Below are 13,418 nucleotides of genomic sequence, written 5' to 3'. Positions count from 1 at the left end.
TTATAAATTACATTTTATATTGATTGCATTTTTCCTATCATCCAATGCACCTCCTCTTCTCCCTACTCCATAGCCCCCATCCCCACTATCCCACACCCCTATTCCCACACCTTCACCTTTCATAGTATTAACTTTTATAATATTTGTATATATTATATACAGATATATTTAGGATAATATTTTGTACTTACATACCAAACACAATACAAAAAAATTAACTCAAAATCCCATTATTTTTCTTTAAAAAAAATTCAAGAAAACATTTTTATTTCGTACCAAACACACCCTAAAATTCTGTAAATCATCACAAAGTACTCCTAGTAAAATTTTATGTATATATAATATTAATGCTATATAATTAAACAAAAAAAACATATTACTAAAGGAAATTAAACTCGTAACCAAGATGAACAAAGTCAGCAATGAATTCTCCACATACTTGATCATATATAGTAAACATTGTCCATAACATTAATCTAAGATTAAAAAAAAAAATTAGGGTCAATCAAATCGTCTAAGGATGATTGAGCTGAACAATTCAATATGTATCCACCAACATGTAGTGAATAATTAGTACTACCATTATATATTCCCATCAAACAATAATCTTGAAATGTTCCTATCTTTTCTTGATTGTTCTTGATCTCCACCAAATGTTTCACATTGATCAAATCCACCAAGATTTGAACTAATTTGGTCATGATGGTTCATCCCCATTTCATCCAAATGAGAAGGAATTATTGTACTAGTAAATGACTTGTTAATTTGATCAAATGTAGAAACATTTGTAGTAGTACCAACTATGCTATTATTTGTTGGCATTATTAATGTATCATGATTATTAATCATGCTAGAACTCAAAAATTGTGGCATAAATTGAGAATTTTGAACCTTTTGTGTAGATGACCAAAGAGTATCCAAATGGGCTGATCTCTTCATGGCTGAGTTAACATTTGAGAAAAGATCAAAGCGGCGAGTGTAGGCTGAACCTGTAAATGGAGATGTTGGGATGCCAGTAAATTCTTGAACCATTTGCCGAAAATTTGTAGTGTTTGTGGTGAGGACAGTGGTAGGAGCACGCCTCGATGCCCTGCTTCTTTTCCTTGGATTTTTTACCACATTAGGTTGAACAATAATGGAGGGGTTTATTGGTATTGAAGTAGAATCATGATAGTATGGATCACCTTGATGAGGAGGAGGAGGAGCAATATTTGAGGAAGTTAAGTTTCCAAAGTTGTTGAAATTAATATTGTTGGGGTGATTAGATCTTATAATGTATTCTTTAGGACAAATAAGATCATTGTTGTATGAAACATTTGTTGAATCTTGGAAATTGGAGTTGAAATTTTGTGTGTCATGAGGATCAAAGAGAGAGGGTTGTTGAGAAAGAAATTGTGGCAATATTAATGGATCACTTGATGAGATTGAACCAAAATGGCTTGAAGAATTCAAGAAAGTTGAGATTGGTGATGCCCCATTATGTGAATCATATTCTTGATCATCACCACTTGAAGATTGTACACTACCACTATTACAAGAATCCATGTCTCCTATTAGTAAAAGGAGGGAAGAGAGAGTTGAAAATTAGTTTGGAGAAAGAAAGAAGAAAATTGGGATTCTTGATCAAGAAAGGAATATGAAAAAGTGAGCAAAAGAGGAAAATTAATTACACCTACCTTATATCTTGAAAGATCTACAAGATTAGGAGTTAACAAATTTGCCCTTTGCCTCTTATTCATGGACCACTAGCTAGCTATAGGTTATTCTCACACATATTTGATTAGAAAAGAAAAGAAAAAATCAAACATGTTGGTTGTTTAAAGTGTAAAGACTTGAGAGTTGTTGAATCATATATATTTTTCTTGATTTTTTCTCTTTTTGTCTAAGCTCTTGTATTAGGGTTTTGGAATGAAAGGAAATAGAGAAGAACAAAAAGAGAGAACAGAAGGATCATAAAGATAAAAAAGATTATAAAAGGCTTTGAGAAGGGTTCTAAAAGAGAGGCATATAAGGCAATAAAGCTTGGATCAATTTATGTTTTCCACTCACTCAAAAGAGAAACATGAAGCAATTATAAATGGGGAGGGGGGGGGGGGTAGATGGGGTCTCCATTTGAAGGAAGCCTTGAGGGTAAGTGTGAAATTGAGAAAAAATGAATACAAGGAAAGTGTTGTGGAAACATACATGAATGGAAGAAATATGTAACACATCAAAAACATCTTTGAATTTTGTAGTTTTAATCAAGTTGTGTCATTTTGTAAAAAAAAAAAAAAAAAAGCTGCCCTAAAGTGTAAAATAAAATTTTAAAAATTTAATGAATATAAAAATATGATATTCCCTTTTAGACAATTAATTTTTTAAAAAATACATAAATCAGAATGAATTTATAACGGTAAGATAACTATCTTTGTTCCAATATACTAGTCATAAGAGACCGTGCTAACACAGATTCAGTATATGTTATTTTTTTCTCTCTATTTATGTGATATTGAAAATTATTTTTTTTTATGTTTTTTAAAATTTTAAATTGATAATTATTATGACTTATACATTTTATGTCATTTTAATTAATATCCACATTGTGGGATTATACTGGGTTTGTTGTTGTTGTTGTTGTTCCATTTTATGTCGCATCAAAATTTTATTTGTCTTTTAAATATTTTAGATTATTAATTATTGTGGTTTATAGTACTTTTTACATAAATTTAAAATAATGTATGTTACTCTTTATGTTCCAATTTATGTGGCACTGATAAAATTTCAAGAACAATTTAGATTTTGTCTATGTTTTTAAAATTTTAAAGTTGGTAATTATTGTGATTTATTATACATTTTACATCATTTCAAGTAATATATGTTACTTCCTTCATTTCAATTTAAATTGCTAATTATTGTAATTTATAACACTTTTTACATAAAATTTTGAAATTACTAATCACTTTAATTTATAATACTTCGCACTTAATTTTTTAATATAAAACATATTCCAAAAGAGTAAAAACAATTAAAATAAAAAAGTACAAAAATGAATATCATTAGACACTTCAATGATGAGCTACTTGCTTCAAGCCGCTGAAGCAGGCAGGACAATCGGAAGCAGCTCAAACAAGCAGCACGATCGAAAGTTGCTGAGTTATTCTCTTATATATAAGTACTAATGTGTCTTAACTTTTATTTTATTTTATTTTTAAAAAAAATGTCACTTTTTAGATTTAGTTAACTCTTGTGACATATTTAAGACTACATGAACATTCAAAACATATTTTCATGTATTATAAAACATACTTCATTCAAATCAATATTTAGTAATAAAAAAAATTCATCATTACATTGCGTGGAGAAGATTAATCACTAGGATATGTAGCATTAATTGTAAAAATAATTTTCTTAGCTATTAACAACTTGAACACTACAACCCATATTCAATTTTATTTTTTTATCAAATTAATTAAGGTTTGATCAATAAATATTGTGTTTTTTTAAAATAAATTTGTGATAATGTATAATGCGATTTTATAATTTTTTTGTTTATTTGATAAGATTGTATAAACAATTGATTGAGACAATTTGATAGTTTTACAACTCATGAAGTTTTTATGTTTATGAGAAAACATGCAACATAAAAAGTTCAAATCGTATGTCCAAACAAAACTTCAACTTCATCTCATAATTTCATATCGCATGACCTAATGGGCCCTAGCGTTTTTGAAAAAAGGAAAAATTACCAAGGAGAACACTTTTTAATAAATAATTACTGATTTTAGCGATACTTTTTATTTATTACCATCTATAGCAATACATAGCAATATTATGATATATCTTATATCTATTAAAAGTGAATTATGCATGCAATATAAATGTATTATAAGTGTTTTAAAATATATTATACTTGTTTGGTAAGAAATTGATACAATTTCTATCACGAGTTTTCGCCCCGGGGATAGGAAGGGCGTCGGCTAGAGAGCGGGGCTACTCTTCTTCCAGAAGCATTTTCATTTTCTCTGCTCTGGTACTCTTTCGGTGATTCCATTGTGCACCAAAAGAAAAAGTTGTCGCATACTGCTGCGCCAGTTGGTCGATTCGGATTTATGTACAGAATCTTGCATCGGCCAAAAGCCGCTAGTGATAAAGGAAAGCTAGTTGAAAAGTACATCTCGAGGTTTAGGAAGCTGAGGACTAGATGTTTGTTTTTGCTTTTTTTGCTAAAAATTTTAAAGTATGTGATAAATATATTATTCATGAATAAAACTTGTATTATATGAGTTTTATAAATTATTCTCACAAATATGTATTAAAATTGTATTATAAATGTATTATAAGTATCCAGTGAAAAAAATATTATTACTATAAATGATAAATATCTTCTTAATATAGTGTATTTATATAAGTTTTCATTTTAAAAATAAGGAGATTTTTCTCTTTCTCCTTCTATTTTTTTTTAAAAAAAAAATTGAAAACTACTCTTTTCAAGATTTGTAGAATCATTTTTTTAGAATCTTTCAAAAATTATGGAACTTAGTTAAGTAAACTTCTAATATAAAATAAGATGATATCAACCAGTTAAATAAAATACGAATTTGACTATTTGAATATATCTCAATAACATATCTAAGTCATATTAGAAACAACACCATATTAATTCAATTAATGAAGGATACTGATAGAGAGAAAAATAAATAAATTACGAAATTGTTGAGATAAGATAATGTAATCAGTTTTGTAAAATATGAATTTGACAAATTTGAAGATAACGTAACATATCTAAAATATTTATACTCAAGACAATACCATATTAAATTCAACTAATGAATAATATAAGAAAAATAAAACCAAATTAAAGAACAGAAAGAATTTCAATAATTATATATTAATTTTAAATATTTTAAAATATTTTTTTATCTTAAAATTTGTAGTTGTCACGTCATTAAATAAGTACTGATAATTATATTTTTAAAAATAATGATCACAAAAACTAATTCGACAAAATTAAACAACTTTTAAAAGATAAATAAAATTAAATAATTATGATGACTAATTATCCAAAAGCTAAGTGACCATCCACACTTCTAACTCAATAAAAAGGAGAGATTAAGCCAAAGAACATGTGTAACACATAAAAGTGGTCACAACTAGCTTAAGGTAGTTGTAAGAGGTACTCCCTCTATTTCATAGCGTGGCATTTTTAGCTTTACGAGCTATAAATTAACGTAAATTTCTCAACTAGACTAATTAATATTGACATAATACACGCTGAAGCGTAGGACTTTCGATAATTTTCTTACCTCATGTAATTTTTATTTGAATAAAATGTTTCAGATGTATCTTCGTCATGAATTTGAAAAACTTTTTTTAGTTTTTTGATATGTGGAGTGGAATATTATCGTAATAATATAATAATACGTCCTCCATTCTAGATAAATTGTGTGAATAATATGGGGATTTGGGCCTTTGGATTGGGCCCTCTGTCGGTTTTCATCCTTCTTTATACAGAAAAATTGGATTGATTTTCAAATATATGAATAACTTACCTAATTACATTTCTTTAGTTACCATATTTTTCATTACTCTCATCCATTTCAAAAAATTATAAAAATCTCTTCTAATTCAGTAATCCGAATACATTAATTCTGATTCATAAATTATCTCTATGTTCAATGTATCATGCTGATACATAAAACCCTAATTAATGTATTCAAATTACTGAATTAATGTATTCGAATTATCATGTTTTTAAAAAATTTCTCTAAATTGAAAAAAGTCAGAAAAAAATGGAAATTAACCCTTTATACTATTTGATTTATGTAAGTTTCCCCAAATATATCGACTTTAGGGGTTGATATACCAAAATTGCATTGGAGATGGATGATTTTGAACCTTTTATCTTATTTATCCCACATGCAAATCAAAATTTCAATGAAACAAGTTGTCTCATAGGCAACGCTTTCAACTTTGGAACTTGAGTGTTTTCCCATGGAACAAGCGGGATCAATACTTCACAACCACTTATTTCTAAGATCATTGAGTGAAAACAACAAATTGTTCTACAATTATGCTTTGAATGAACCAAAAAGTATATTTGTAACGTGGTAATGACCAATTTAACAACTTGGGTAAAGTAGTTGATGTTTTTATAAGCTAAAAAAAACAACTATTCAAGTTGCATACATAGAGGGATCATTCAAACTTTAGGATACTGTTCTGAAGTTTCGATTGTGGCTATTAATTATATTCCAATTTGCTGATCTTTGCCACAGTGTTAGTTCTAAACAACCTTCAAAGTAAAGAGTCGATTGCTCGGATGGTAATCCAACTAATGTAAATTGCATAGAATTTATCACAAAATAATGATATTTTTGTGGTTGGCTTGACGCTATTTCAGATGTCCATTCAAATGTTCGTAGTAGACAACGTTTTAGTAACTACCCAATTACAAGAATAACATGGATACACATAGCTTCATTTTTGTGAAGACGAGACAAGCCGGCAGAAAAGTATTTCCTACAAACAAACATGCAGTCCTAGTTTTATGAAATTAAATTCCATTGCTGGTTGTCCCTAGTAATTTGTTAAAGAACCATATGTTCATGTAATGAATTATGCATTACTTAGTTTGAGGAATTCACATGTATGAATAATTTCAATAGAGTGACTTTTGAGGGGAAAAAATATGTGCACTTAGCTCAAAACAAATAATATAACATCGTGTTAAAAATATTTTCGAACTATCTTGGCTCAACTGTAAAATCAGATTTTACAGTGCTATGGTGCATGAAGCAGAAGCAGGTTTGCGCGTAAGATATTAAAGAAAATACATCCACTCATAGGATCCTTATAGGGTACATATTAATATTCACTGATCTTCTATGAAATAATATATAAATAAATAAAAAAACAGGCCTATCACATTAAGGATTTATCTTGATTTCTTTGCTTTTTATATGTTTGGTTTTTGTTAGTTGAGCCTTCTTATATATTGTATAAAGACTCCTATTTTATATCTTCTTAGTGATTAGTTGAGATCAGATTTAGCTTCTATTTTCTTGAAAACCCCTGTTAAGAAACTATTGAGATGGAAAAAACTAGAAAAAGTGGTCAATCAACCATGTCAAAAGTTGTAGATAATTCAGTAGTAAATGACTTAGGTTGTGGTCTAAATAGGTGCTTTTTTTCCAAGAAGAAATACTAACACAAATAAATCAACATTACAACCAATTCCAACCAAGTCCAGTGACACCAATGTTGTCAAGAATTCAAGAAGATGTCACACCAGCTCTTGTTCGAGGAATTCGATTTCTAGTAAGAACAGAGTGTCACAAGTTGTGAACTTGGCATACACACAAAAGCTTAGAAGAGAACCAACATTCACCTCAAGTGAATTGAGCATGACAATCTTTAGTCATCGGAAATCCAAGGTGAATGGAATATTGAATGATAGATCAACAGGCAATATTACACTATTAGGCCACTTGGGAAACTTGAAGCTGCAGGGGAACCAAAATTCCTCAAGAGACAAAAGGACTATCCAAAACAAAGGCAAAGTTTTGATGGGGAACATAGTAAGGCAACCTAGTACTGTAAAAACTAATCAACCAGGGAGTACGTTTCATGGTTCTGCAAATAAACTGGACCCTGATGTGCTCAAGTCCATAGGCAATGAGCAGTATAGACGGGGGAAACTTGAGGCGGCATTGGATTTGTACAATCAAGCAATTGCAATTGATCCAAGAAATGCTTATTATTATAGCAACAAGAGTGCAGCTTTGATGAGTTTAGGCCGCATGATTGAGGCAGTTGTTGCATGCATAGAGGCCATCCGGCTAGACCCTTCTTATCACAATGCACATTATCGTCTTGCAAGACTATACTTTAGGTTCAACATTTTAAATGGTCGAATATTTATCTTTAGATGATTTTGTCTAAAGTTGGTTTATGTAGTTGAAAATTTTGTTCATTTCAACAGACTGGGAGAGGCAGAGAAAGCGATAGATCATTACAAACAATCAGGGCGAAAAGTTGACAAGAAGGACATTGCAGAGGCTCATGATCTTAAGAGACAGCTCTTAAAATGCACAGAAGCACAGAAGCTGAGAGATTACAATACATTGCTTCAGGAAACACAAAACTCTTTCACCTTAGGAGTAGATTCATCTCCACAGGTTTCACTACACCTAAGGCCTCATTTGTTTGCACTTGGTGGAGATCTGAATCTGAATGGTTTATACATTAGTCTATACAGGTCCTAATCATAAAAATGTTGAACAAAATCTTAATATTATTTAGAGTATTCTAGTGTGGATAATATTCACCACCACTAACTACCTTTGCCATCACATCCACCACTACCATTGTCAACTACCATTAGTGTCTTCAACCACCAACCACCTCTGCCATCAGCACCTCTACTACTGTCAACCCTACCACACCTATCACCTCCATCACTATAATGATATCCATCCCACCACCACTGTCGTCACCTACACCACCACTACCACCACTACAACTAACCCCTACTACCAACCAACTCCACCATCACAACTAGCACACCCGCCAACTCCACCAACACATCGTCAGCCGCCACCACCACCACTGCCATTGCCACCACTACCTCCACAACAACTATCAACCACTACCACCACTATGGTCAATCCCTATAGCCACCATTTCCACCATAACAACTAGCACCACCATCATCTACCACCAAAACATTCTTCAATTGCCACCATCAACAGCGCCAACTACTAACATCAACCAACTTCACCATCACTATCAATCGCCACCATCATGACATTCACTTCAATACCAATCACCTCCACCATCACAACTATCACCGCCACCATTCCTATTCACTAACTACAACCATTACCACAATCACCATCACCAAAAACCCTCTCCACCATCATTAGCAAACATAACTATTTTATTTTTTAAATCAAATAATGATTTATTTTATCAAATTAATATCTTTTTAATATTTAATCGATTTTTTATTTATTTATTATGTTTACAAATAAATAAACAAACGGTCTTAATCATTCAATGCTCAAATCTAAAGACAACATCTTAATAATTTAGATATACATACAGATTCACATGTCTTAATCTTAATGGGAAAAAAATGAGGCCTAAGCTGATCCCTAGTGTACAAAGTCTAATAAAGAAAACTAGATGTTTAAAGATTCTTACTTTTTTCCTTTTACTTGATTTCAAATGAAGATCTTTTCCATGAGGGCTGAAGCATTAATGAAGTTGCATAGACATGAGGAAGCATACACCACAATTCATAAAGGACCTCATCTCAAAACCAAGATATGTACTTGCCTTTTCGGTTCAGCAAAAACAGCTTATTTGTTGATCACTCGAGCTGAGGCCTACGCAACAGTTGGCTGGTTTGAGGAGGCTATAGCTGCAGCTCAAAAAGCAACAAAACTGGATCAAAGCAATGAAGTAATTAACACAATTTTGAGGAGAATTGAAGGGTTGGCATCATCTCGGTTAAAGGGTAATGAGTTGTTCAGAGAAAATAAATTCTCAGAGGCTTCTTTTGTGTACACTGAAGGACTAGAACAAGAGCCATACAATTCTGTTCTACTGTTTAACAGAGCAGCATGCCGATTCAAGCTAGGACAATTCGAAAAAGCTGTGGAAGATTGCACTGCGGCTCTTGTACTGCGTCCTTCCTATACAAAGGCTAGATTGCGAAGAGCTGACTGCAACATCAAGGTAATTCGACCTCATTTGCTGAAGACATAATTAATTGAGTAAATAAAAGTGTACCCTCTCTAATAGCTTAACCTTTTAGATGATGCGATCACACTAATTTAACAAGGCATATATCATAAAGTTTTAGTTGACGTGTTAATACAATTCAACTACCTATATGTAGTTTGACTGCAACTGCAGAGCAAATCGTGTTTTGTAAAAGAAGACTAGAATTTGGATTGATAAATGTTTGTTTACTTGTATTGCCCGGTGATATATGCAGTTGGGAAGATTGAAGGCAACTATTCAAGATTGTGAAGTGTTGATTCAAGAAAATCCAGAGGATGAGGAAGTGACTAGGGTGTTCTTAGAGGCAAAAAGTTGGCTACAAAAGACTTGTTAGAGAATTGCTATTGTTATTGCTATCCATTTTTTTTTTTGATAAAGGTAACTTGTATTATGAACAAAAGAGTACCCAAAGGATATTCTAGTAATACTTACATCCAAAAGTTGCAAAAGAAAGGAAAAACTCCTATGTAGGTCATAAATAATGTAAAATACTGGGAATATCCTCTACATCTTGAGGATATTCATGTTTACACCAAAAAAAAAGAAAAGAACCATACAATTAGCTTCAACTTCTGCATAGAGCAGCTGTTGTTTTTAAAACATCTCTGGTTCCTCTTCATCCATATAGTCCACCAAATGCAGGTAGGGGCAATCTTCCATCTCTCCCTATGTCCTGACTGATTCCCATCTCTGTTCTAGCAAGCTAGAGCTTCTTTGATGTTCCTTGGCATAGTCCAACTGATGCCCCTTAAATTGAAGAAAATCTGCCACAACTTCACAGTCTCTCTACAATGTAGGAAGAGAGAGATGGTTTATTGTCTTGACCTCACATTCACAAAACCAACACCTGGAACAGATTTGCAAACCTCTTTTTATGAGGTAGTGTTGAGTGAGAACAGCCTGTTTGGCTAGCATCCAAGTGAAACATGCTATCTTGAATGGTATCTTGACTTTCCAAATCATCTTCCAAGGCCATCCACCTATATGAGTACCTGGTCTTTGTGAGCTTCTATAGGCTGAGCCCACTGCAAATCTGCCTTGCTTATCTGAATACCAAAATAGATTGTCCTCATTTGCTCTTAGATCTTTGCACTGCCCAAGAATGTTGAGCAGCTCAACTACTCCATTGACCTCCCAATCATTTAAATGTTTTCTAAACCTGAGATCCCAACCCTGATTATCTCTCATTTCTCTGATTGTAGCCTCTTTTTGAAGGCTCGGATTGAACAAACTAGGGAACCTATGTCTCAAAGTCACTTGATCCACCCATCTGTCTTCCCAGAACATTGTCCTTCCACCATTCCCTACCTTGATTTTGCATTTGTTAAAAAATTTTGCCCATAGATTCCTAATGGATCTCCATACTCTAGAGCCATAAGGTTGTGTGGGCATACTGGTGATCCACAAATTCTCCATTCCAAACCTAGCCTTTATTGTTTCCTTCCAAAGGGCAAAGAGCTTGTTCTTGTGAGGCAAATCTCCATAGCCACTTCATAAGTAAGCTTTGATTCTGGATTTTCAGATTCCTAATCCCCAAACCTCCTTCCTTTTTGCTGAGAATAACTTGGTCCCACTTTACTAGATGGAATTTGTGATTATTAGGATCACAATTTCCTTGCCACAAAAAATTCCTCCTAATCGCATCCATTCTGTCAATCACATTTGCAGGCATAGGGAAAACAGACATCATATATGTAGGTAGAGCATCTAACACACTGTTGATGAGTGTGGCTCCACCTCCCAAAGACAAATATTGACTTTTCCAGTTCACCAACTTCTTCTCACACTTCTCTAAGATGCTGTTGCAAATACCTTTTGACCTGCTCTTGTCACCCAAGGGCATGCCAAGATATGTTGTGGGAAGCTCCCCCACCTTTCCCCCGGTATATTTGCTAATAGGCTAATCCTAGGCACTTCATTGACGGGGTAGATGAAAGTCTTTCCCAAGTTGATGTGTAGGCCTGAGATGGCTTCAAAAAGGATCAAGATTACTCTCAGATACTTTAGTTGAGACCTATCTGCATCACAAAATATCAATGTGTCGTCAGCATATTGTAAGTGGGAGATGGCCAAACCCTGTCTGTCATTCATGTTAGCATTGAAACCTCTTATCCATCCTCTTGTTTGAGCTGTTCTGAGCATGTCATTTAGGCCCTCCATAGCCAAGATAAAGAGGAAAAGGGATAAAGGGTCTCCTTGTCTCAGTCTTCTCTCTCATGAGAAGAAACCAAATGGGGAGCCATTTACCAAAATGGAGAACTTCACAGTTGTAGTGCAGAATTTAATTCACTTTAACCACACATTCATTTGCAATCAGTATTGCATCCATAATCTGCCTACCTTTTATGAAGGCCATTTGCTGGGTATCCACCAGATTATAGACCACTTTCTTGAGTCTTTCAGTCAAAACTTTTGAAATGATCCTATAAATGCTCCCTATTAAACTAATAGGTCTGAAATCCTTCAACTCCTTAGCGCCTATATTTTTTGGAATCAATGCTATGAAGATAGCATTGAAACTTCTTTCAAAAAACCCATGATCATGGAAGTTTTGGACAGCTGCAACTACATCTTTTCTAACTACATCCCAACATGTAATGAAAAAAGGCACGGTGAACCCATCAGGGCCTGGAGCTTTATCCCCAGCACATGCCATAACACAATCCTTCATTTCATTCTCACTAAATTGACTCTGCAGCATGATATTGTCGACTTCACTAATCCTCTTGACATTTCTAGCAATGAACTGAGGCCTCCATCTTTCTGTCTCAGAGTAAAGATTCTGATAGAAATTTATGATTTCTTCTTTGATTATTGCTGGTTCTTCTGTGCACACTCCATTAACATAAATCTTATAAATGTTGTTGTATCTCCTGTGGCTGTTTGCAATCCTATGAAAGAACTGAGTGTTCCTGTCCCCCTCTTTTAACCACAAAGCTCTGGATCTTTGTCTCCAAGCTTCCTCCACCCTCTTTGCATTGTCTTCAAATTCAACTGTGAGAACTGCTCTTAAATAGGACTCATCATCTGTGAGTTGCCTTTGGTTTTGTATCCTCTCTAAGTCAGCCAGTTGATTGAGGATGCTCTGTTTCTGTAATCCTAGGTTCCCCTGTCTTGTTCTGCTCCACTCTTTGAGTTTACCTTTCAAGTATTTTAATTTACTTGCTAAGATAAAATCAGGTTTTCCCCTTAAAGTGTTGGAGTCCCACCAAATCTTCACCATCTCCTTCAAATTTTATGTTTAAAGTCACCAATTCTCAAACTTGAAATAGGAGTTTGACCTCTCCCAGTTACCACACTCCAATATCAGAAGGCAGTGATCTGAAGTGACCCTTTGTAATGTTGACTGTTTAATGTTCCTGAAAGCATTCTCCCATTCCTCAGAAATCAAAAATCTATCCAATCTAGCTGCAGAATCATGACCTTCTCCTTTCTTCCATGTGAAACCATCTCCTGCTAGTTAGAGATCAACTAGCTATGCATCTTCAATAAAATCTGAGAAGTCCATCATGGCCTTACTAAAATCTGGTGCTATTTTGTTTCTCAGAGGGGAATCTAACTGTATTGAAATCCCCCCCAACCACCAAGGTCCTGAAAAAAGACCTCTCACCGAGGACAATTCCCACCATACCTCCTCTCTCTCTCCTCTC

At 33.5% G+C, this 13,418-nt stretch overlaps 2 protein-coding genes across 2 annotated transcripts; one reads left to right on the top strand and one right to left on the bottom strand.

Moving 5' to 3' along the window:
• Positions 1-415: 415 nt before the first annotated feature.
• On the bottom strand, positions 416-2,045 carry LOC129889615 (uncharacterized). The gene is made up of 2 exons (XM_055965000.1): positions 1,677-2,045; positions 416-1,550 (listed from the first exon to the last, which is right to left on the bottom strand). Exon 2 carries the CDS (start codon positions 1,543-1,545, stop codon positions 583-585), a length of 963 nt encoding a protein of 320 aa, XP_055820975.1. The 5' UTR covers positions 1,546-1,550; positions 1,677-2,045; the 3' UTR covers positions 416-582.
• Positions 2,046-5,981: 3,936 nt separating this feature from the next.
• On the top strand, positions 5,982-10,102 carry LOC129894793 (inactive TPR repeat-containing thioredoxin TTL3-like). The gene is made up of 4 exons (XM_055970431.1): positions 5,982-7,870; positions 7,961-8,156; positions 9,214-9,720; positions 9,983-10,102. Exons 1-4 carry the CDS (start codon positions 7,383-7,385, stop codon positions 10,100-10,102), a joined length of 1,311 nt encoding a protein of 436 aa, XP_055826406.1. The 5' UTR covers positions 5,982-7,382.
• Positions 10,103-13,418: the final 3,316 nt, after the last annotated feature.

Source organism: Solanum dulcamara, chromosome 1, assembly GCF_947179165.1.
Source record: "Solanum dulcamara chromosome 1, daSolDulc1.2, whole genome shotgun sequence".
Lineage (NCBI taxonomy): Eukaryota > Viridiplantae > Streptophyta > Magnoliopsida > Solanales > Solanaceae > Solanum > Solanum dulcamara.
Note: the sequence above shows the minus strand (reverse complement) of the source record. Positions and strands in the feature narration are given on the sequence as shown.

What these genes read in the sequence shown, in the direction of transcription:
- LOC129889615 (XM_055965000.1), bottom strand. Translation starts at nt 1,545, where the DNA reads ATGGATTCTTGTAATAGTGGTAGTGTACAATCTTCAAGTGGTGATGAT.
- LOC129894793 (XM_055970431.1), top strand. Translation starts at nt 7,383, where the DNA reads ATGACAATCTTTAGTCATCGGAAATCCAAGGTGAATGGAATATTGAAT. An exon ending in CTTGCAAGACTATACTTTAG is followed by an intron (nt 7,871 to 7,960) that starts GTTCAACATTTT and finishes TCATTTCAACAG; the next exon opens with ACTGGGAGAGGCAGAGAAAG. An exon ending in GAGCTGACTGCAACATCAAG is followed by an intron (nt 9,721 to 9,982) that starts GTAATTCGACCT and finishes TGATATATGCAG; the next exon opens with TTGGGAAGATTGAAGGCAAC.